This window comes from Danaus plexippus, chromosome 10, assembly GCF_018135715.1.
Source record: "Danaus plexippus chromosome 10, MEX_DaPlex, whole genome shotgun sequence".
NCBI lineage: Eukaryota > Metazoa > Arthropoda > Insecta > Lepidoptera > Nymphalidae > Danaus > Danaus plexippus.
The window spans coordinates 4,780,686-4,804,614 of record NC_083543.1 but is presented as its reverse complement, the minus strand read 5'-3'; the positions used below and the strand labels follow the sequence as shown (position 1 = coordinate 4,804,614).

The following is a 23,929-nucleotide window of genomic DNA, read 5'->3' as shown; positions in this document are numbered from 1 at the left end:
ATATGTTAATAATGACTAAGTAATAGATCAAAATTAATAAAAATGCAATATTTAAGTAGTTTTGCAATATCATAGATTTTATTCCATTAAATTGCCGGAAATACAAAAAAAATATTCAAATTCCACATTTAATATAAAAAATTTATGATATTTAAATAATAAACATCAAAAATATTAAAATACCAAAATAATACATAAATTTAATGATTGTATGTAAAATATTAATAAGAAAAATATGTTATTTTCTATTGCAGTTATTATGTTTACATTAATGTTATATGAACGGAAATTATTATATTTTAATGCAGTTAGCTCAAGCGACTATTCATATACTTTGTACTACCTTTATAAATATTTGAATATCATATATAAAGCGTTCATGTCACACATAATAAAAATCTATAAATTTTCATCATGCGATATATTTGTGCACTATTAAAGCCATTGATAAAAAAAATGTATAAATTAAATTTAGTATGCGTTAGGCGTTATATCACATAACCTAGGCTACAACCTCTAGATTAATACTTATCCATTTTAATTTCATACCACAGAGACATCCAATATTTACATCTTTGATGGAGTGAGATAAAAAAAAGAACATCATGTATATATATTGTAGTACAAGTTTAAAATATTTGAATATATTTCTATTTTTGAATCATGGAACGAAAATTCTAGATACAATCTGTACATTTGAAACATGTAAATATTGGATGGTTAGTTACAACCTCATAAGTTCATATATATATCACTCAATATATAAAATTTTATTGTTTAATTTTATTATATGTGAAAAGAATTCCGAGATATGTTTCACAAAAAGGTACAGTGTCGTCTGACTGGACATACATTTACATAAGTACAAATATACTAACTACAATTAAAATATGGCTTCTCACACGTTATGTATTCCATACGTATATAAGAAATAAGAATTATCAATATAAATTTAAACTCAATTTTTATTTATAAGCGAGTAATTAGAATGTCAGTTGTATTCAATATGATGTATAAAAGAATATCTTATAAGGACTTCATATAAAACGCCATACTATGTACACATGAACGTGGAATGTATAAATCACTAGATGCCAAACATCCAATCACAATCTGTCATGTTCACATAATATACTTAAAGTTATTCACAAAATAAAAATGCGCAAACAGTGATGGCACTAATTTTGTAACCGTATATCAACTCGCTTTCATCATCAACCAGATTAAGTACTAGTAACGAAATCGCTCCATACTAAATTAAACTTTTAGTTTAATGGTACAACAGAGTTACCTGAGGATAACTAAACTACCATAAATGACAAATTCGACATGGCCTAGGTACATTGTATTATTAGGACTCCAAATTGGCAACAACCAATTTATTCTATAATAAACAACCGCATAAAAAAAATGTAGAAGCGATTCCGACATTAAAGCATTTAGCCTGTGTAGGAATTAAAAATTATAACCATTGAACTTTCAAACATTTGGCCGCTCAGTTGTGTTATACAAATAAAAATTGTACAAACATTTTCACATTATGCATAGCACTTCAAAATTAAAATTAAAATTTATTACAAAAAAAAATTACAACATGTTCAACAATATCTTAATATTATTATTGTATTACATAGCTACTGTCGTCTAAGGCATTGCCTCGCTAACTACATAAGTACTCAAAATATCTGTCCAGGAATAAATTGTATCACATAAATATCGATAATTATAGATTATGAACTACATAATGTACTGACATTGAAAGTGAACTCTATAAAGTAATTGAAGACGTAGATTTTTCTGTACCACTTTATTACATCATTCCATTTCAATCGTGTCATTCAAAATTTCATACAATTCATTAAATTATCTGACAATAAATTATTTCGTTGATATAATATAAAATATTTACGTAATAAATAATAGCAGCATTTATATAAAATGTTAAACTAATCAACTATGAACAATGCCATGTTGTTTTAGGATTTCTAAACTAGTGTCGCTTCAGAGCGACTTGGCGGGTTTACGCATCGACTTTGACATGTGTCATGTGTCATGACTGACATACAATCCACTATAACACTAGCTGTCTATATAACATACTAGACTTGTGTAACACAGTGAGCTAGCTTCTCTATTTCCATTTGTAACGCCTGTCGTTTCTCCGTCTCCTGTTTCAACTTATTCGACAGATCCTCGATGGCAGTGTTGAATTTAGCGTTTTGTACTTCTATTAACTTTTCTAGGTTAAGTATCTGAAAGACATATAACTTGGTCAATAATGATTTAGGTGTAAAAGGTTTAAATATATTATAAAATTGAGCTTTTAATTCAAAAATTAGTGACGACTTTGTTGTTTCTTAACGTGGTTATTATATTGATATGTAAAAAAAAAATAACAGACGAAATCAGTAACCAATTGGACATAGAGCAGAGATAAAAATAAAATATTTTCCATAGATTGTAAAGTACTAACCCTATTATTTAATTGAGCAATCAAAGCCTCTGAGCACTCCTTATCATTCTTAGGCCGCCTTTCTAATGTACTGGAACGTAGAATTTCCGTCTTTTCATTTTTCTCTATGGCCGCGGTCGATTTTTCAATGATACTAAATTTACTAGCTTCATTCTTAACACTAGTCTTTTCAGTCGCAAATATCTGAATGTCACTGAACCTATCCGCCGTAGCTGCCAGTTTGTTGATTTCATTGTTTTTATCAGTCGATTTTTCCAAGCTGAGGTATTTGGAGGGGTCAGTGACCTCTGTGACGTCACTCTTGTCCGAACCATCTAGGCTTGAGAACCTGTCAGAGTGTCTGTCTGTCTTGTCCTGTTTGGATTTCTCATGATCGGACAGTCGAGCGGCTATTGGCGGTGCGGGGGCTGGCGGCTTGCGAACCTCTTCAAACATGGCAGATATAGTGCGTCCTTGAAATATAAGCAGAAATATATTTAATATTATAATCTTAGATATGTTCACTACATTACGACGATAGTCTTTTCCTGATTGATTGGAAAATGTTTAAACATAATTCTTTTTTTTGTGCTAGCAACACTTAAATTGACATTAAATATGGTATCACTTCATTGTTTAAACTTCAAAACAAGGACAATACCATAATTGAATCAATTTTCATATGGTTCCCTTTCTTTTCCTTTTCCGTAATCATAAAGAGGCAGTAAACAACAAAACAATTAATATTTAACAACAGGAAACTAAATTACTTTTATGTTAATCTGTTCATATAAAATAAATGTTTGACTTTTTAATCATTATCATCATTTTTATAAACGCAGTTTTTATCCTATGATAAAAACAGTTTTTCGATCATATTATTCTGAGACTCATTCATGTTAATTTTATTTTCCTATACAATAGTGGTAACACTCACCAGCGGCTGTTGGAGATTGCAGTGAAGGTGGACTTGTTGTTGGTAGTTCAGGTGGTAAGGATTCCTTCTTTGACTCACTCACTTGTGTCTTAGTCTGGAATACATATTATACAAATATATATACATATATATATATATATATATATATACATATATATATGAAATTCGTTTAAATAATATTATTATTATATTCTAGTATATATACCTCAGTGGTAGATTTAATATTTTCTAAAACCGATATTCTGTTGCTAATGGACGACGTGCTTTTAGACATTTCCATTGAATGTGAAGATCTCTTGTCTTCTAAGCCACATTCCAATATTCTGAAAACACGAGAAATTCTTACTAAATAAACTTTATTTAATATGTAATGCATTCAATCAGTGCTTCGCTATGACTAAATAAGATTATTTCATTATTGAAACATCATTATTAATAGCCTCAAGGCCTCGGATTACGACACAATCTGCACATAATTAAAGATATACAAAGAATATCTCAAACTATGATAAGTTACTGTAATCAATAACAATAAGTCTGGAAGTGGAACATTTACTTTAAAGATGAATCGTCTAGCTTTTCATAATTGTGTCATAAAACACTAATAAATTCTGATAATAAAACTGATGATATTAATTTTATTTTTAATTTTCATTCTGTTATGTTCAGTTTAGCCAAAAATTTTCACGATTGTGTAGGACATGTTGATAAAAGGAAAAAAATAAGTATGTATAAATATAGTTATTTATAGTTACTGCGACATAGTTGTCGCAGTGTTTTAAGATATGTGGCCCATTAACATTATTTATAGCGTTGAGTCTAAGATAATGGTTTCTAAATACTGAATTGTAATATAGTCTGTAGTCTGTAGATCTCATGTTAAGAATAGTGAGTTTTTATGTTGAATTACTGCTATTATATCTCTTGCCTTTCTTTCTATTTTGTCGAGGTCATACAGTGTTTGCTATTAAGTAAAATTACTCAATATATTTATTGTATGGGAATATTAATATGTAATAATTCGTTTGAACCTGTCAGTACTGCCACCAGATTTAAGTCCAGCCTCTGATGGACGCGTCTTCCCGTCCCCGCTGGTCTTCCTCGCCTGGTTTAACTTGAGCTCCTCCATCCACGGCGCTCGGTGTTTCTCCCAGTCCCGTGCTTTTGGTCGGATCTCCTCCTTCTCAGGAGATTTCTCGATCGGTGCTAGAAATATTGCAAAATTTGTTATAAACACTGAAATTGTAATAATTCTATGAATTCGAAGGTAGATATTTTTTATTATTTGTATTTCTTCTTTGACTTGCAATAATAGATAGTGTACGCACATAATAAAAGTTGAATAAAGATTGTACAATACATTCACATAGACCAAAATAACAATGACAACAACAATACTCTCTGTAAGTAATTATTACTTCGTATTATTTCAAAGTACTGAGAGGATCTCACCTAAAACCTACCTGAACACAAAATTTCATCAAAATCAGTTCCATAACTTTTAAGTTATATAGAAATAAGCACACAAACAAAGATTAATAACAAAATGTAATTAATTTATAATTCCCGGCTTTGACAGCTTATCGATGGGAAGCAGCTTACATGTATTTATGATATGAGTTAAAATTAAAAAAAGATTTTTTTTCTTTGTAGCACATTGTATAGAAAAAGTAAATTGTAATACATTTGACTAGCTGATATTCGGTATTAGGTACACTGTCCGAGTTTAGTGACACATTGACAAAGCCTCTATAAGGGAGAACAAAAAACAAACTAAACACGCCCTGCTTACAAAATATTCGTTTCATAAAAACATTAATTCCTAAGTATATATTGAATAATATATTACTATGTATTTATTTTTTGGAATATGAACCAACTTTTCTAGATAATTTTTATAACAGACAATAGTTTCATATAAATACTACATGTGATATTGAACTGCGAAATATCGTCTTTGTTTTATGATCAGATATAACAAATACATTTGATCAACGGCGTGAGTTTATATCAGAATAAAAACTTTGATACCCGCTCTTCTATGGAAAATATTAAATTAACTTTCATATAATATATACCTTCATGACCATTACTGAGACCGATCTGTTGAAGAGTGTCGTCTCTCAGCGCCTGACTGGGAGGACGTCGACGAGGGGCTTTTACCCTGTAATATAAGTAATACATTTTTAATATTATATATTATTTATATTGCTATATAATCACAAATAGGCACTTTAATTAATATCTCTCTCTCTCTCTTCTTATATATATGTGTAAGTAGCCAAAAGTTATAACGTCACTGAAGTTATAACGAATGTGAGGTAAACTCAGCCTGACGAATTTGGTCAGACTGAACGACGAAAGCAAACATCAGATGACTCCTTATCAATTATCATCGGACGGAAGAAACATTCATCAACATTGTTCAATGAAAGATTAAATCATTTTAATAATTCGAATGCTCAACATTTAATAACCTTTTTTAGTAAATATTTTGTTATAATATAACATTCACATATATATATAAGAAGAGAGAGAGAGAGAGATATTAATTAACGAGCCTATATATATATACATATATATATATGAATTACTAATTAATATCAACATAAGCACCACCTGCCAGCTCTAGGATCATTCAGTATGGAGTTCCTCTCCACGTGATCAAAACTGTTGGTGTCGTTGACAATCGCCTTGCTCGACGTTATACCATCGGTGCGATCGAACGCCGTTACACTACTTGATACTGTTTTTTCTCTATAACGATAATAAAAAACAACGATTAATAATAATATTTATATATAAATATATAACACATAAACTTCTATAATGAATGCTAACGTTTTATCGGAGGATGAGAGCATCTTATTCTTAAGTCCGCTGAACAAACCACCCACAGTACCGGGTGTTGGACTCTTCTTTAACGGCACCGGAGGTTTCTTGACCTGTAAATTACCAAAACAAATTAAATTAATATGCACAAGTACATAACACCAAATCATTATTTCATATGATGTGTCAAAAGAGTTTCTATTTCTTGCTTTTATTGAGGTTAAATTAAAATTATAGATAAATAAAATATGTATTACTTTAAATATTAATAATTTTTAATGATATACTACTATTATATATATCACCTATGTAGATGATCTCCCTAAAATTATTATAACTACAAATAACTAAATCATTTTATATATATATATATACCTGTGTGTCTGTAGATCCGTCTATAACAGTCTCATTGTGTACAATCTTCTCCGTTTCATTCTTGGTTGTGTGTGTGACGGTACTCTGAGTGCTGCTCTCCTTACTGACCGTGTTCTCTTTGTGCATGCTGCAATCATACGAACATGGGTTAATATTAATAATTATGAAGTAAAAGCAGTAAATTGGATCTTCTAAATTTTCTATTTGTTATAACAATATTATATTATTTAGAATTTTATAATACACATATAAATAATTTTGTATACATCAATAATGATGACTGTTTTAAACTATAAAATGTACTCTTTTTACATCAAATTTCAATTGAATAGCCATTAAACGCCAAATAATTTCAAAATCACGAGACAATACTTAATTAAGCCATGAGAATTAAAAGAATAAATTAATTCAACATATGGATGTGTAAATATATATAAATTTGTTACAACAAATAGCTGTAGACCGCATCCAATGTAGTAAATAACTCAAATTTCTGAACATTAATTTTAATATATAGGGAACCATAATATTATTGACTTATTTAATCACAGATGCAATAACTGATAATATGTTCACGGTAAATCCAGTGATACTATAAACATTACCTGGAATGTCATAATAAAGATTACAGAATAAGCGTATGACACATTTAAAATTAATATTTTTGTTTTTATATAATTATTGTTAGGAATTTATAGGACTATAATATATTGCACATATATACTGGTCAGTCTGTACAAGATTATATAATTTTTGATCAAAGTTTTAATACCTTATTTTAGATGTTGTAAGCTCCTTAACAGACGCTGTTTTCTCTGAGTACTTGTTCAGTACTGGATACAGTGAGTTTGTCTTCGACGATGGTCTATCCGGCTTTTTCTCCTCAACCTCCTGGGCCACTGAAATTGTTCATTAATATTCTAATTAACAATTAACTAATTAACATATTCATTACTTATTGTTTGTTTTATATCCTCGCAAAAAATCCAATAACAGATGCCAGTCACCAACACAAGATAAGACAAATCAAATATTCACCAACGTAATATTAATTTATCACCATACAACCAGTCTCCCACACAGTATATTATCTCTAACTGTTTTCTGAACCACTGCGAGAACACCACAAAAACTAGCTTCACATTTGAACTTACAAAATATGCATAAATTACATCCTCTACAGAGTTTCAATAAAAAAAGAAATACATTCACAAATCACGACACACCTAAATAAATATTAAGGAATATTTAAAATTAAATTAATATCCGAATTAATAAATACTTTTAATGAAGAAATTGTGTTATTTATGAGCTCGCTCAACAGCCATATCGGCTGTAACTCTAAACCGTACGGTTGCGTCAACGCTAACTAAATCAACACAAATATTACGCGAACATATTCTCTTGCAAAATCACGGACTGTATTCAATTCGCGGCCTTCACGACAAATGTCAATATTGTAATGACAAACACACCGACAAATTGTATCGGACAGCGTTTGATAAAAAAATAATACAGCTCGCGTTAACACGAAGCACTATATAATAATAGATTTTTTTTTTAATAAAATTTTATAATAAAACTTCACGGATGTTTCACTGAAAATTTAAAACGATATGAAAACTTTTTTCTATTTTTTTTTTTTAATTTTTAAATTTTATTAGAACACAATATAAAGTGTCGATATAACACAAGCAAGAATATAATAAATAATGATATAACATTGCAAATATTTATCGTACAGTTGATAACCTTGCGTCGACACGACCACTTTTACATTACACGTTGGATGATCGTTTTGAATTGATTTAATCAATAATAAACAATTGTGAATCATTTTATAAAAGTTAAATTTTCTTAAGGAAAATTTTACGCGTGTGTGTGTGTGTGTGTTTGTAACCCACAAATGTATAAACTTTTCAAATTATTTAAATAAAATGTTATTTTTAATTAAATAACTAAAATAATATTTAAAAATAATATTGCTAATCCCGACATTTCGGTTACTTCGCAGTTTCCAGCAACCGTGATCACGTTTTTAACATAATAAAATACGCGTAGTACAATCCGAAGAATATTAGTTTCATTTAAATGAATACTCGCGAAAGTGTTACATCTCATTAAAATAAATAATTTAATCGGTATGATTATCCCAGGTTCGCAACCTAACACGACATACAGAGCATTAACTTTTCTTTAATTATAATATTAGCGTAGATTTTTTAGTTAAAAACTAGTAAGCTGACTATGCAGACCCGGGCTAATAAGCATTCAGAACCCCATTATATATAAAAGAAATTATTTATAGTAAATGTCGTATAAATTGTTTTTTTTATATAAATTCTTGAATGCAAATGTATTTTTTTTTAAACTAAAATATTGCTGTTTTTATTAATTATTTAATACATAGCAAATCACTACGGGACACTTTAATGTCTTTTGACGGCAAAAATATAAATACATAGTCGAATATCATTACATACGTAACATTTTTTTATTATTTGTAGTAATTCTCTTATCAAACGTATGGGATATATCTATATATAACAAACTTTATACAACATGTAATCTTTTAAAATTATTTTTAAAATATTCCAAATGTCCTTTAGAGTTCAGTTTGTATAGATTCATGATTTAAAAAAAAAACGAAAAAAATATTAATAAACATCAATAAATAACAAATAAATCCACTGTGAGATCTTTGTTTATTAATTATTATATTCCGTTTAATTTATTCGTCTGTCACAACAGACGGTTTGTTTAAATTTATTTTCATTTAGAATGCTTTAATTTATATTATTGTTAAAGCAATATAAAAACTCACTACATAATATACTTATAACATGTTCACTACTTATCTAGAAATTTATTTTAAACGAAGTTGGTTTATAATGAGATCTAAGACTTTCGCGAGTTTTATTCATTTAAATGAAGTTTCATTAAATAAAATATATTAACTAATATATTTCGGATATACTACGCGGATTTTATTACTTTAAAAGTACATAATCCCGACGTTTCGATTACTTTTCAGCAACCGTGATCACGGGCAGACGAGATGTTGGTTAATGTTAACATGGACCGAAAATACACAATTAAGACGTACATAGACAATAAAAATAGCGTAAAAAAGTATACATCCGCAGCAAGGAATAAAAATTAAAGAAAAAAAAAATATTCCAAGGAATCTGAGAATTTAAAAATAGAATTCTGAATTGTCACTAGCTGTATGAAATCAGTTATACTATACTATAAAGGTTTAATTCACTTTTAAAACTCACCTGCCGGTAACAACTGCACGAAATTATCCGGGAAGAAGCCTACTCGTCCGTGAAGTTCCCCTTTCCACCAGCCTCTATCCGGTGCTTCTTTTGACACGATACTAACTATGTCACCTTCGGATAGAGTTAATTCGTCTTCGTTCACCGCTGTATATGGGAACAGAACGCGGCATAACTCTTTGACTGGAAAGATAAATATTTGGTTCAAGAATACAGTGTATACAATCAGATTAATGACAAAGAAAAATATATTAACATTTTATAACTAATATAAGTAACAAAAAATGTTAAGTCTGATTATTTTGTTAAGAAAATATATATATTTTTTATTACTCAAGCAGGAACATTGCCAAGTAATTCCTCTCACGATATTACCACAAGTCTTGTTTAGCACGTGTTAATATTATTATTATATATTAACTTCATTAATAAACTTATAAATAAGTCAACATAAAATATTAACAAATTATTTTAGAATTTGATTAGTAAAGTCTAGTTACGTACGTTTTTATTTCAATCCTTTATATAAAGTATATTTTAAATTCATTTAATTTATATATTTTTACTTAAACTATTTAAACTATAAATAAACAGATTGACAAAAAAATCATAAAAGTCACGCTAGACGTTATAAAACTTCAAAAAAGTTCTATCAAAAATTAAAACCTATATGACACGTGAAATTTAGTACTACGGTTTGTTTCAAAATTTAAAAAAAGAACAGTTATTCAAAAATAAATTACACAAATTAGTATGTACACTTATGATAAACAGTTTTGAAGATTATAATTTTAATCAATCGCAATATAATATATGTCAAATTTAATCTCAAAATTATCTTATATTTGAATACATATATATTCCTCAAGGAATATAATATTAAAACTAACAATTAATCTTTTTTAGCAAAGATAAAACTAGTCATAGACAAACATAAACAAAATTAATATTTAAAGATATACTTGTAATTGTAAACAAAGTGGTAAACAACAGTGAAACGTCATTGTTAATATTATAGGAGTATCATATCAAATGATTCATTGCCACTGTTTACATTAGGAACTGAATCACTCCAGTCAATAACTTAAATTGACTGTGGGGAATCCAGGATTGTATGTGGTTCATCATCAATGTTTTGCCCCTTCAGGAAATTGACATTACGGGAATTTCCCTTTGGGTATATGATTTTAGGTGAATATATAACTTTAGGCTTATCATTTTGGGTATATCATAACTATCTAATTTTTATACACTATAGAAGTATTGATGAACTCACCGGGCTTTGGCGGCAGTGCGGGCGCTGGTTCCAGTGGCGGTGCTGGATGTAGGGGAGGTGCGGGCGTGGGGCTCGTCTCTAACATGACAACGAAGTTGGACGGGAATACGCCCACACGACCTGACCTACGACCCTTCCACCAGCCTTCCTCGACCTTTAGATGATAGAAAACTTTAACAGTGGCTTCAAATAGGATTCATTCTAACTGCCATATTGTATTGTAATAACGAATTTGATATAAAATCATCATATGTCTACCATATTAAATCTATATTTATTTATTTATATATTTATTTTTAAGCAAATAGTCACTGATCGTCTTTATAAGCACATGAAAACTTTATTTTTACATTATGTATTTCGGTTTTATGTTTGTCCGTTTATTATTATCGCTAATTGGTCTATCTTTATGGGTAAAATTTTTAATTATAGATATTAATGTAACATCATCATCAGCCTATAGGAGCCCACTGCTGAGCAAAGGCCTCTTCTCACACGGAGAAGGCTAGAGCATTAATCACCACGCTTACTCAAGACGGGTTGGCGATTTCAATCTTATAATTTTGACATTATAAGACCAGGTTTCCTCACGATGTTTTCCTTCACCGTCCGTCAGTACCGTCTAAAAACTCTTTGAGAGTACATATGATACGGAAAAGATCACATTGGTACTTGCCAGGTTTCGAACCCGCGCTCTCACGTATGAGAGGCGGGCCTTCAACCTCCAGGCCACCAGGACTTAATTAATATAACATTTATATATATTGTAATGAGCGTATTTTTTTTTTATTTACCCCAAAAAAAACTTGTAATCTTAATTAGCGAAGGCCTATGTTAGGAATATGGACGTTTATATTTCGATTATCGTTAACTGTAATCGATGTGTTAATTAAATTGTTGAATATATTAATATTCAACAATTTAATTAACACATTATATACACATTAGTGTATCGTAACTTAACAAAATTCGTTTGCACTCTTTTAACATATTGTAGGAAAAAACGAATTTTAAGACACTCTTCTTTAATTATAATTATAAAGCCATTTTTCTTTGGACTTTTTTATAACACAAAAAAGATTATTTATGTTAATTTAAGGAGAAATTTTTTATATTATAAACATCACTGAAATATGTGCAAAAAAAGGGGGAAAATGTAATTTGTATTATAAGAGCATTTAAGCTAAAAATATGTGTACTTTTTTACGAAGATTAAGCATTACATTTATAATTCACATAATGTACTAAGGAATTGAATTTAACACGCATAGATATAGGTATAGGTATATAATACAATAAACGTAAGCTTGTTTTGTTATGTATATATATATATATATATATATATATGTATATATACACGATGTTTATATATAATGACGTACCTCGTTCAAGACCTCCAAAACGTCACCAACACAAAGCGGGAGCTCATCAGGGTTCGCCGGTTGATAACTGTACACCGCTCGACAACGACCTTGCACGTTACTCGGCCTATTTAAACTTCACCAATAACTCTCTTGTTATATATTCACAAATAAAACGAATAATAAAAATAATACGGTTTACTCGTTAAAAGTATTTTTTGTAACTAATCTAATAAATCGTCGGTTAATGCAATTCCGATAAGTAAAGCATTCGTGACGTCATCGCTAATTAATTTATCCATTAACAAATTACTTCTCGGTGACAATATTATCATGAAGCAGTAATAACTGTAGTAGTCCTATAACAAGACAAAAATTAACTACGACCAATGCAGCGACAGTGTTATCAAACCTTATCTCATTTAAGTAGATAAAAAACAATTATAGTTTTACTGCTAATCTGATGTCTGGATTTTTATTTTTTAATGTAAATTTTTGTCACGCAACATCTTACAGAAATATAAAAATAAAATTTAGGAATACATTAAAATAAAATAATATAAATTAAACTATATGAATTGATCAAACATTTTCTATAAAACTTTAATGACATGTAATAACTTAGTTTTAATGAGTTCATTCAAATTGTTACGACTTAATATAAGTATAATAAGAATTGATATTTTATCCATGCTAATATTATTAATGTGACGGCATTGAGTTATTTACTTTTAAGGCTACATTAAAATATTTTACATATATATACCTACCCTTATAACCAGTTGCAGTTTGCATTACTACATCACAAATGGAGTTTTACCCATTTTTTATTTACAAATCATTTACTATCATGTGATTATGTCATTGTAGGTTTATGAATGAAAAACAAGAAATAATATGTATCTAAAATTATGATACAAACTTGTATTTAAGAGTTTTGAAGACAGACCATAAGTTTGAATTTATTACATCATGAAGTAAAACAATTTCATTCTTACCTTGCATTATTCTGATCAGTGAGAACAGAGACAAAATTATCAGGGAACATTCCCTTCCGACCACGTAGTTCACCTCTCCACCAGCCACCGGGCAGACGTTCCACATCTCTCAACACATCACCAGGACGTATCGTCAACTCATCGGGCTCAGACGCATCATAGGAGTAGTTCACTATACATGAAACTGAAACAAAAAGAATCATATTTAATACAAAACAAGTTACCTTAAATGTAACTTATTGATTAAATAAAGGTTAATTAAGTTCTCATTCAGTTAATTATCATTGAAGATAAGATTTTTATACAAGAATTTCAAAATTTTGTTTCAAATACAAAGGCTACTTCTCTATAAGTTTTTTTATTATTTAGAGGGAGTCATTTAATTCACATCAGTTTTATTATTAATATAAGTATATACTTCAAAAATGAATATAAGAATTGACCCCATAAAGAAATGTCTCTTTAAATAATAATAAAAATTACTGTAAATAGTTAAAAATATGACTTAAGTAAGAAAACTGGGACATCATATTCTATAAGAAATATTATCCATAGTAGTAGTTACAACTATTCATCAACTAACTGTTTTATAGTCTATTATATATTTCAATAAAATTTCCCATCTCAATGAACAATTGATGAAGTTTAAATACAAAAAAGATTTAATACAAAAGTGACATATAACCATCCAACCAGTACTAAGTTGATTTAAATCAAAATTGTCACATATGAAGCAAAATTATTATTTTTTAATGTCAGTCATTTGTAAATATTTTTTTAAAAATACATTTAAATATAGAACTGTAACTGTGCTCTTTTGTGGATGGCCATTAATTATAATATTTCTTCTCACCTTTTCTATAACACATATTGATGGTAAACTAATATTAGTACTATATGGTACTGGTTATACTTTACCAATACATAATTATGATATATTGTATATTTATAATTTTAATAATGAAATATAACAATAATATCAGATTTAATTGCTTAGTTAAAATAATTAGTGTTTTTTTTTATATCTTATATGCTGCCCATATGAACCTATTATTACAAAAATTACAATTTTTAGTTATGTATTAGACTCTTATATAAATAGGGCACATTTTGCTTAGTAATTCTGTTTTAGGTAAATAGGTTCTGTTAGCAAGGTATGCTTTATAAAATACATCCCTGTCAATTTACTACAACATGTATTTGTTTATTGGCATTTTAGCATTCATATGACATCACAATGCTAAGAAGTGAGTCACACGGCATACTTGGCAATACATAAGGACGCACGTACTATATGAGAAATTTATTTATAAGTTCATAGCAGCTTTACTGATATTAATATTAAAAATTTGTTAAAGAACACGACTTCCGTGCGACAGGTGACTGACCCTATTGTAACATTCACACTATTTTATAGCAATTCCATAATGTACAGTACAAGATATGGAAAGCCAGCCTAAATAATGTCACTCAGTACAGTTAAACATACACAAACAAGAACTAAGTCTTTAGTTTTACAAAGACGAACATTACTCACCTTTTTGATTTGTATTAGTCTCCATTTCAGTATCTTTAAAATCACATCATAACACTTATCTTGTAAATAACTGTTTCAACACACACATACGATTAAAATAAATAGTGTTTACACAAATCTTTTAACTTAATGAGGGCGAAACACGAAATAATATTTTCAATTCACGTCAGTCGTCAATTCACAAATCACACAATCACTACAGACTAAACAGAATAAATTGCAGATTAAGATATTGTTTCTTCATCGTCACACGTGTGACGTTTGAATAGCCAAAAGTCTTGGTTGTTTTTAATATCAATACGTTAATTGTAATAGAAACAATAAAATGAATAAAACAAATTAAAAGTTATATTATAATAGCAAAAAGTGTTAATATTACTTTAATTTTAATAAAAAAAAATGCTTTATATGTAATAGAAAATGTGTATGTGAACTGGTAAAAAAATATTTTAGGTTGTTATATATTTAAAATGTATCGTATGATATGGTGAAATAGCAGATCGAGTGGTAAATATTTTTGAACCGTGAATTTGTCACAGAAAATTAAAAAAAATCGTATTAAGGTTCTAGTATTGCAAAATATAAATTCAAATGTGAAATATCTTGTAATGTTATATAGCTATGCAATTATTAATTTTGTGACTATAAATCCGCCTAAGATGATTTTGAATCTAACAGTTCCAAGCCATTGGCAACGCCGCATCTGCCTTTTACTTTATCACCACGCGTCTGACTGTAAAACGACTTGCAATAGATGGACGAAAAAAATATAAGCAATATAAAAACAAACTTATTTATATTAAGGTTAGAAATATCATCAAAATATTATGTCCATACCAAGTTTTTAACCATTAATTTACCGTTAAAAAGATTCACCTATGTTGATATACTGAAATAAAAATAAAAATCTTTTAACTACCTTTTTGTATTCTTGAGGACGTATATATAGTTCCTCCTAAAATATCGTCGGCATAGATAAAAAAATGTATACAATACTAATTATATGACATATTTTGTATATTTTATAATAGCCAGACAGCCAAATATTTATATTCTATATGAAAAGTTATAAATTTGCAATTTCACTGACTGTTTAAATTCTATACTTAAGCTATACTATGAGTAACAACAGCAAATACTTCTCTAAGTTTTATTAAATGCACATAAAGGGACTTGTAGACAAAATTGTACATGGCATATTTAAGAAAAATCCATCAATAAACACAACTAATAAGGTTAAATGTATGTTTTTAAAATGTTTACCATATTTTTGTTTAATTTATTGTTTCCTGCAAGCCATTAAAAATATATATGAACAAAATATCCCAAAAAACCTTATATTCAATTTAAAAACATTTATTTTAACAATAACCTACACATAAGTTATGATTTAGAGTAAATTTCCAATTTACTTCTTCAATGGCCCTGCAGAATCAGGAGGAATGCCCAATTCTTCATCCGTCCATATATCTGGGGTTATGCATTTTTATTCTCCCTGAAAAAGCATAATAACAACAATAAGAAACAAATAGACTGTTGATTCAATAATATCCTAGTCATAATATCATTTAAGTCATACATTTTATTGAATTTAAAGCACTTCAACCAATTATATCACTTGATAATCTGTAGTAAGCTACTGTTTTGTACAAAGTATGTTACTCTAAGTGTCAAATACATACATAAACATGTTCTGGCTCAGTTTGCAATATGATAAAGAATCCACCACCAGCAGATTCCTCCAAGTACTTCAGCTAGATAAATGGTTATCTTTTTTTGCAATAAGTGATATTTTGTCTGTCTGCATTCGGGGAAATACAGTATCCTTAGTTTTTCGTCGATTTTAATATAACGTATTAGTAAATTTCGAGCCTCAAATTGAATGTTTTCACTTCCTGATTTACCACTACATTTCTTTTTACTCTGTACACGGCAAATAATCAGTAAATTTGAATTTTCAAATCGGTTTATTGACCTATTTTGAATTTACAAGGTATTTTTTTTACGTAGAGCTGCTATTAATTGTTTTCTATCAAAACTTTTATTAGGTTTAGACACAATTTTTTGGAATTCGGTTTCATAAATATGGTGTCGGAGTAAATGACAAGCAAAGTTTGAAACAAAAAACTCATAGTAAAAGCAATAATCTTTATCTCAAACTTTACTTTTGGGTATTTGCCTTTGGATAATTGTTGAATTATTATTAGAATTATCTTATTTTTGAGAGTCACTATTAATATCGTAAATAATCTCTTCATTTGGTTCTGATTCATTGTAAGGCTGTGGAAATTACCTACTTATGATTACATTGCAAGGAGAACTGCTTTTACAACTAATTTCAATTAAACTTATGTTGAGATCTAAGATTTTCGCGAGTATTCATTTAAATGGAACTAGTATTATTCGGATTTACTACGCGGATTTTATTATTTAAAAACGTCGGGATTATTTACTTTTTAAATAATAAAATCCGCGTAGTAAATCCGAATAATACTAGTTTCATTTAAACTTATGTTATTAAGTGGCTTGAAAGACACATTAGATAAAGAATTATCAGAGGTCTTGGCAGTCTAATACACGTCATTAGGTTTTCTGTAGACCTTTTAATGTATATCACTTGTATGGCCCATAAATTTGGCCAAATGTTTCATATCATTTTCAGACAATGTTGCTAGATGTTTTCTAAGTCACTTAGACGATATAGATTCTGGGCCCTTAGCTCCAGATATTCTTGCATATCATTCCCGAACTATAGCCATATATAGAATTTTTGAAATCAGGATTGCCAAACAAATGATTTGAATCCGACACAAAATTTGTTGCGGCTCGAATAGAGATGTCAAATTTCCAGTCTAGGTACGTCTATGAGATGTATTTACCTCGAACGTAACTTGTTGTTTTATATTGATTCCTTAAAACTGTTGTAAAATCTAGCTTTGAATTATGTGAATCATTATCATTGACCGGTTTTAACAATTTACTTTATTGAAATAATGGGAGACCGTGCAATGGTCTCAATCATCAGATATACTGCAGACCTTCATTACAATTCATATAGGTGCAAAGTTCTCATCCATATAAATGAATTAAGACCAAACACAAGGTACATACTTTACACCGTTAAGAAGTTCCCTGCACTCTCCTTCGTCTTTATCATCAGATCCCTATAGATGACAGTCAGCGTCTATCTATTTGTTAAGTTTTTGTCAATACAAATTAATGAAGTTGAAACACAAACTATCTGCTATGAATCGTTGAAGAGTTCCCTCGACCGTCTTTAAGTCGTAAGTGTAGTCCATAAATTTCTTGATTGACAATATGGTTTTTACAATGGACTGAGGCCATTGTCTCATGTCTAATAATTTAATTTGCTTATTATCTCCTTAAATTTGTCGTGCCTTAACTCAGTTCTTTTAATTACAAGTTCTATACATTTTTATACACACTGTATTTATTATCGACAAAGTCATCTTTAAGAAGTGTAAAATATTAAAAATGAATGCGACTTCTGTCAAACATTTGACATTTGAAGTCTGAGCAAATGTCAAGAAGCAAAAATATTTTCAGGGTTCAGACTTTTGCATTGGTTTCGTAAAAAAATTACGGCTGCAAAATGCTGGCCCGTAATTTATTATCTAGAGCCATATTGCTTAGATCACTTAAGAATGCAGCCGCTAATACTAAACAAATAACAAGGAACTCCGGCCATGGGTATGTCTTGAAGTTCGAATTGTTATGTCATAACATGTTTAGTTAATATATGTGTTATAGGTTTGTTCAGGGTTACTAAATTAATATCTACAGTAATTACTTTTTCCATACATGACAGAAAATTGTATTTTGTCATACGATATTGTGTGGTAGAGTTAATAAAAAATTTTCTGAAATATTCCATTGTACCTTCAGAACCTGGTCATACCGAGTGCCTCCACCCATGCCATCAAATAAAACCATTTATCTAGCTGAAGTACTTGGAGGAATCTGCTGGTGGTGGATTCTTTATCATATTGCTACGGAGCCAGAACATGTTTATGTATGTATTTGACACTTAAAGTAACATACTTTGTACAAAACAGTAGCTTACTATAGATTATCAAGTGATATAATTGGTCGAAGTGCTTTAAATTCAATAAAATGTATGACTGAAATTATATTATGACCAGGATATTATTGAATCAAGAGACTATTTGTTTCTTATTGTTGTTATTATGCTTTTTCAGGGAGAATGGCCATACATAACCCCAGATACATGGACGGATGAAGAATTGGGCATTCCTCCTGATTCTGCAGGGCCATTGAAGAAGTAAATTGGAAATTTACTCTAAATCGTAACTTATGTGTAGATTATTGTTAAAATAAATGTTTTTAAATTGAATATATGGTTTTTTGAGATATTTTGTTCATATATATTTTTGATGGCATGCAGGGAACAATAAATTAAACAAAAATACTCTGTTTTATACTATAGAATAAGTGAAATTAGTTGTAAAAGCAGTTCTCCTTGCAATGTAATTATAAGTAGGTAATTTCCACAGCCTTACAATGAATCAGAACCAAATCAAGAGATTATTTACGATATTAATAGTAATTCTCAAATAGAAGATAATTCTTATAATAATACAACAATTATTTAAAGGCAAAAACCGAAAAGTTTAAAGGTTTGATATAAAGATTATTGCTTTTACTGTGAGTTTTTTTTTTTAAACTTCGCTCATCATTTACTCTGACACCATATTTATGAAACTGAAGTCCAAAAAATTGTGTCAAAACCTTAAAAAAGTATTGATAAAAAACAATTAATTGCAGCTCTACATAAAAAAGAAAACTACCTTTTAAATTCAAGAGGTCACTAAACCAATGCGAAAATTCAAATTTACTGATTAATTGCGGTGTACAGTGTCTGGGATTCTATTCTAAGAAACTATTGTTTTATTGATTCTATTCTAAAAAACTGTAATATTTTGGGGACCTACGCTTATCCCAAGCATGCCTCTAAGAGGCCGTTACTCTGTTTAGGAGGTTATTGGAGAAAGTGTGGAATTATGGGTTTGTGTATTTACCTTTCTTTGGTATGAAATAAATTATCAGAAGTAATAACCGGCTCTTAAGTAAGACGTGTATCTGTAGCATTATGTGTCAACAGTTAAATTTGGTTAGGAGTCACCCATCGGTATAACCAATTTCAACCATAAAAATCAGCGCAGTTCTGTAGAAAACGTTTGCCAAAAAGTTCTTGACGATACTTTTGCTTTTAGTTGAAGTCATATAAGAGTTCAAGAGTTCGCTTTACTTCATAAAAATACTTAATAGACTTGCCAAAGAGCAAATGTCAATTTTGCTGAAAATTTTGGAAGGCAAAATGGCTTCGCTTCATATTGGATGATTCCTAACGAAAAGTATAACATCTGGTTTCAAGGACAGTATACCTAGGTGAACGATGAAGAGGTGACGGTACACGCAACGAAGTTACGATATTCAAGGCACCGTTTGTTTTATATTTTATAAACGGTTAACTTTTTCATGGAAAGTTTAGGTGAATTAATTTTGATGATATTATTCTTTTTTAAAAAAATGCTTGTAATTATCTTCCATATAAATGGAATTCTCTCAACCAGATGGAATAGACTTGAAATGATATCCAACGTTCAAAGCCACTGCACAAACCTAGGTAAAAAAAAAAGTTCTGACAACATGTTTCCAGTAAAAATTGTTCTTTCCATAGAAAAACAAGTGCAAAAATCAGACAGTTCATGGCCAGGGCTAATTATGAATATTGAATAGTTAAAAATGTGGGTGACTTGAGAACAAATAATTACATTTATTTAAATACATTATTGTTGTTTTTTGAACTTGATTTCAATTAGAAATTATATATAATAATTACGAGAAATAAAATCACAAAATTTAAAGGTATAATTTAAATAAAGACTAGATTTCTTTTATCACCTATAGAACTACGAAATTAATTTATGTACATTTTTATTTTTTAACTGATTGGCAACATTGATTTTTTCCTTTAACTCCATCTTCAGGTATGGCGTTATCATCGTAGGGGATGTTATCCAATTTGACAGTATCTTCTCTTATTTTAGCTTCTGAAAGCAATAATAATTAATGATATAGATAATGATTCAAGGCACTAATTTGTTTAAAAAAATTGTTTTCTTACCAAACACTCCTGGTTTCACTTCTCTTGCTTGTATAACTTGGGTCCTTAATTCTTTTTCAATGTCTTCTCCAAATTTTATCAACTTAAAATGAAAGAAAAAGTTAGAAATTTAGAGAAGTATTAATAACACTGGTAAATATTGTTTTTGTTACAAACTCTCTATGATTTTTATTTGTGTTGGTGTACCCTTATTCAAAATATATAACAGTTTTGTTTCTACCATATCCAGTTTTCTTGTGACAGTTACATATTCGTTTCTGACCTTATATATGTTTCTTTTAACACGACTGCATTAAGTCGACTGTGTAACTATTGTGTTTGCTAAATTACATTTTTTTACGTTAGTTACATCGTAAATATTCCAAAAAAATATATAATATAAAATAAATATGACGAAACTGAATGATCAGGAAAAACTCGCCAGAAATTTTTTGTGAATGTTGTTCAAAACTTTCCAGTAACCATAAAGCGGAAAATTACAAAAATTTATGATATCATTTAAAGGTTTGGGGTGTAATATGTCCTTGAAAATACATATGCTACATTCTCATCTGGATTTCTTTCCGGCAAATTTGGGTTCTGTGAGTGACGACCAAGATGAGAGGGTCCATCAGGACATTTCTTTAAAGTAAAACCGTTATCAAGAGAAATGGAGACCAGGGATGCTAGCAGACTATCGTGGGAGACTTAAAAGGACCAGAAGCGAAATATTTAAGAAAATCATAAGTATCTACTAGATTTTAGAAAATAATTCTGTAAGTATGGCTGATTATTGTGTTTTTTACAAAAATATATGTTTTGATGTCAGAAAAAAGCCTGATGTGTGCATTTTTTTTCAATATTATTGTTTGGTGGCCCTAGTATATTCAAAATTTAATATAAATTTTGATGTGACGAAAAAAAAATTACAAATTTGTTGGCCAGTGTAATTACTCATACCTTTTCAGTATAACAAGTTATATTACATTTAATAGAATTTTGATAATAAGAACAGCTATACCTTTCATTTAGTTTATTATTTTTTAAAATCCAATAAAGTATAACTAATATTCACACACACAATGTGTATAATAAGTAAACAATCATATACATACATACAATATTAATTCTGTCGACTATTTTCCAAATATTGCGTTTGCATAAATATTTGTTAAGGTAGCAGAAACACATAACTTTACTCCATAATATATTGAATTTATATAAGTTGGATGGCCGTCACAGAGAATAAAAATAAAATATAGTATATTATCATTATGTAACTCTATGTTATAGAAGTAAAAAAAATATAGAAAAAGTTGGCACATTAAATCTAACAGAATGTTAAACCTTAAATATGACAAAAAAATTACTTGAAAAATAATTATTAAAGTCAAAGGTAATATCATGTTATCAAAATTTTAACAGTAGTTTTTAGAAATACTATATAGTTACCTCTTTGATAGCTTCCTCGTTATGAACCTCTTTATTTTTGGCGAATCCTTCATTAATCTTTTGTCTGGCTGCAGTGAGAGCTCTCTCGTCCCCTTCAAAGACTTTCATCCTAGTTTTATGCAGTTTCTTAAATACTTTTAAAACCTAAAAAGAGAAAATTGTATTCAGTTAGAATCCAATGAGGTATTTATTTGATATCCTCAAACCCTAGAAATTTGAGTGAAATGATGAGATTTTAACAGTTGAATTTAATGTATGACTATGATTAGTCAGTGTATGCACATATACCTGTATTCGTAAGGCGCTCATGATTCTATTTCGTACTCGAATTTACTCGTATGAAACTATTTCAAATACATAATATACGCTCTAACTTATGTCCAGAGGTTTGACATTTTATTTATTATACCCTGAAACTTGACAGCTATGCTTGACACTTGACTAAAAAATTTAGAAATTGATTATAAATACATGTTCTTAAATCCCAGTGTAATTTGTTTCCATATATTATATTTCTTTTTTATATTTGTTTTGTACTTTATTTAAAATGTTCATTACTCTATTTTAAAAGCATATTCAAAAGAAAAGTTTATAAAATTATTAATTGAATTTGTTATATGGCATGACAGATATCAGAAGGAGCAGCGCAGGCTCAAAAGGACTCGTATCCAGAGCCGTAAAAACATTAACAAAAAAAAAAAAAAGGAGCAGCGCTGCCAGTCGCGAGGAAAATCCCTTTTTAGCGGGGAATTGTGGGTTAGCGTAGGGAGAACCGTATCTTGGTATGAGAGCAAATGAAAGTACATATTAGCAATTTACATATGGATCAAACTATTTCCAGTACTGATTTGGATGCATTTTATAAATCCTATTAAGCTTTTTTTATTGAACTAACCTTAGACATTGTAAGAAGGTATGACTTCAGCGATCATTTGTTAAAATTGACTTTTGTCGTCGAGCCATCTGAAGCGCAGGCTTTCAATATTAAATCGTTGAGTGGAGTTTTAACACGTTTCCCAATTTCAAAAAAAATGTTGATCAACAAACTGTTTACAACGAATGGCGAGAACACGCTTCTGGAATTAAAGGGCTTAGGATAAGAATCTATGCCACTCGCTGAGTTCTGGCCTAAGGTTTTAAATTTAAAGAATACGGCTGGTATGGTTTCGTTTAAAAATAAAGAAGAAGTAGTAGGCTTTCAGATGATATGACTTTTTTCAAACGCGTCTGTGGAGAGGGTCTTGACCAACTTAAATAATATTATAACACCGTACCATGGG

At 29.3% G+C, this 23,929-nt stretch overlaps 3 protein-coding genes and 1 long non-coding RNA gene across 5 annotated transcripts; 1 reads left to right on the top strand and 3 right to left on the bottom strand.

The window, feature by feature from the left end:
* Positions 1–406: 406 nt before the first annotated feature.
* On the bottom strand, positions 407–15,245 carry LOC116766745 (SH3 domain-containing kinase-binding protein 1). 2 transcript variants are annotated; one of them, XM_032656828.2, is made up of 15 exons: positions 15,050–15,245; positions 13,513–13,696; positions 12,536–12,650; positions 11,154–11,307; positions 9,878–10,060; positions 7,369–7,495; positions 6,597–6,723; positions 6,231–6,334; positions 6,009–6,146; positions 5,468–5,553; positions 4,421–4,595; positions 3,595–3,712; positions 3,390–3,483; positions 2,474–2,925; positions 407–2,252 (listed from the first exon to the last, which is right to left on the bottom strand). In XM_032656828.2, the coding sequence occupies exons 1-15, from the start codon at positions 15,072–15,074 to the stop codon at positions 2,100–2,102; spliced, it is 2,235 nt and encodes a 744-aa protein (XP_032512719.2). In that variant the 5' UTR covers positions 15,075–15,245; the 3' UTR covers positions 407–2,099. The 2 variants fall into 2 exon arrangements, with proteins under 2 accessions (XP_032512719.2, XP_032512720.2); XM_032656829.2 differs by having other exon boundaries at positions 12,536–12,641.
* A 1,125-nt stretch (positions 15,246–16,370) lies between these two features.
* On the bottom strand, positions 16,371–18,560 carry LOC116767052 (uncharacterized). The gene is made up of 2 exons (XR_009752697.1): positions 16,732–18,560; positions 16,371–16,544 (listed from the first exon to the last, which is right to left on the bottom strand). It is a non-coding gene; the product is annotated as an uncharacterized LOC116767052 (long non-coding RNA).
* Positions 18,561–18,564: 4 nt separating this feature from the next.
* Positions 18,565–19,424, top strand: LOC116767051 (NADH dehydrogenase [ubiquinone] 1 beta subcomplex subunit 2, mitochondrial-like). The gene is made up of 3 exons (XM_032657203.2): positions 18,565–18,760; positions 18,956–19,082; positions 19,270–19,424. Exons 1-3 carry the CDS (start codon positions 18,663–18,665, stop codon positions 19,354–19,356), a joined length of 312 nt encoding a protein of 103 aa, XP_032513094.1. The 5' UTR covers positions 18,565–18,662; the 3' UTR covers positions 19,357–19,424.
* Positions 19,425–20,952: 1,528 nt separating this feature from the next.
* LOC116766781 (complex III assembly factor LYRM7) lies at positions 20,953–23,094 on the bottom strand. Its single transcript, XM_032656875.2, has 4 exons — positions 22,938–23,094; positions 22,650–22,793; positions 21,219–21,300; positions 20,953–21,144 (listed from the first exon to the last, which is right to left on the bottom strand). The coding sequence occupies exons 1-4, from the start codon at positions 22,956–22,958 to the stop codon at positions 21,029–21,031; spliced, it is 363 nt and encodes a 120-aa protein (XP_032512766.2). The 5' UTR covers positions 22,959–23,094; the 3' UTR covers positions 20,953–21,028.
* Positions 23,095–23,929: the final 835 nt, after the last annotated feature.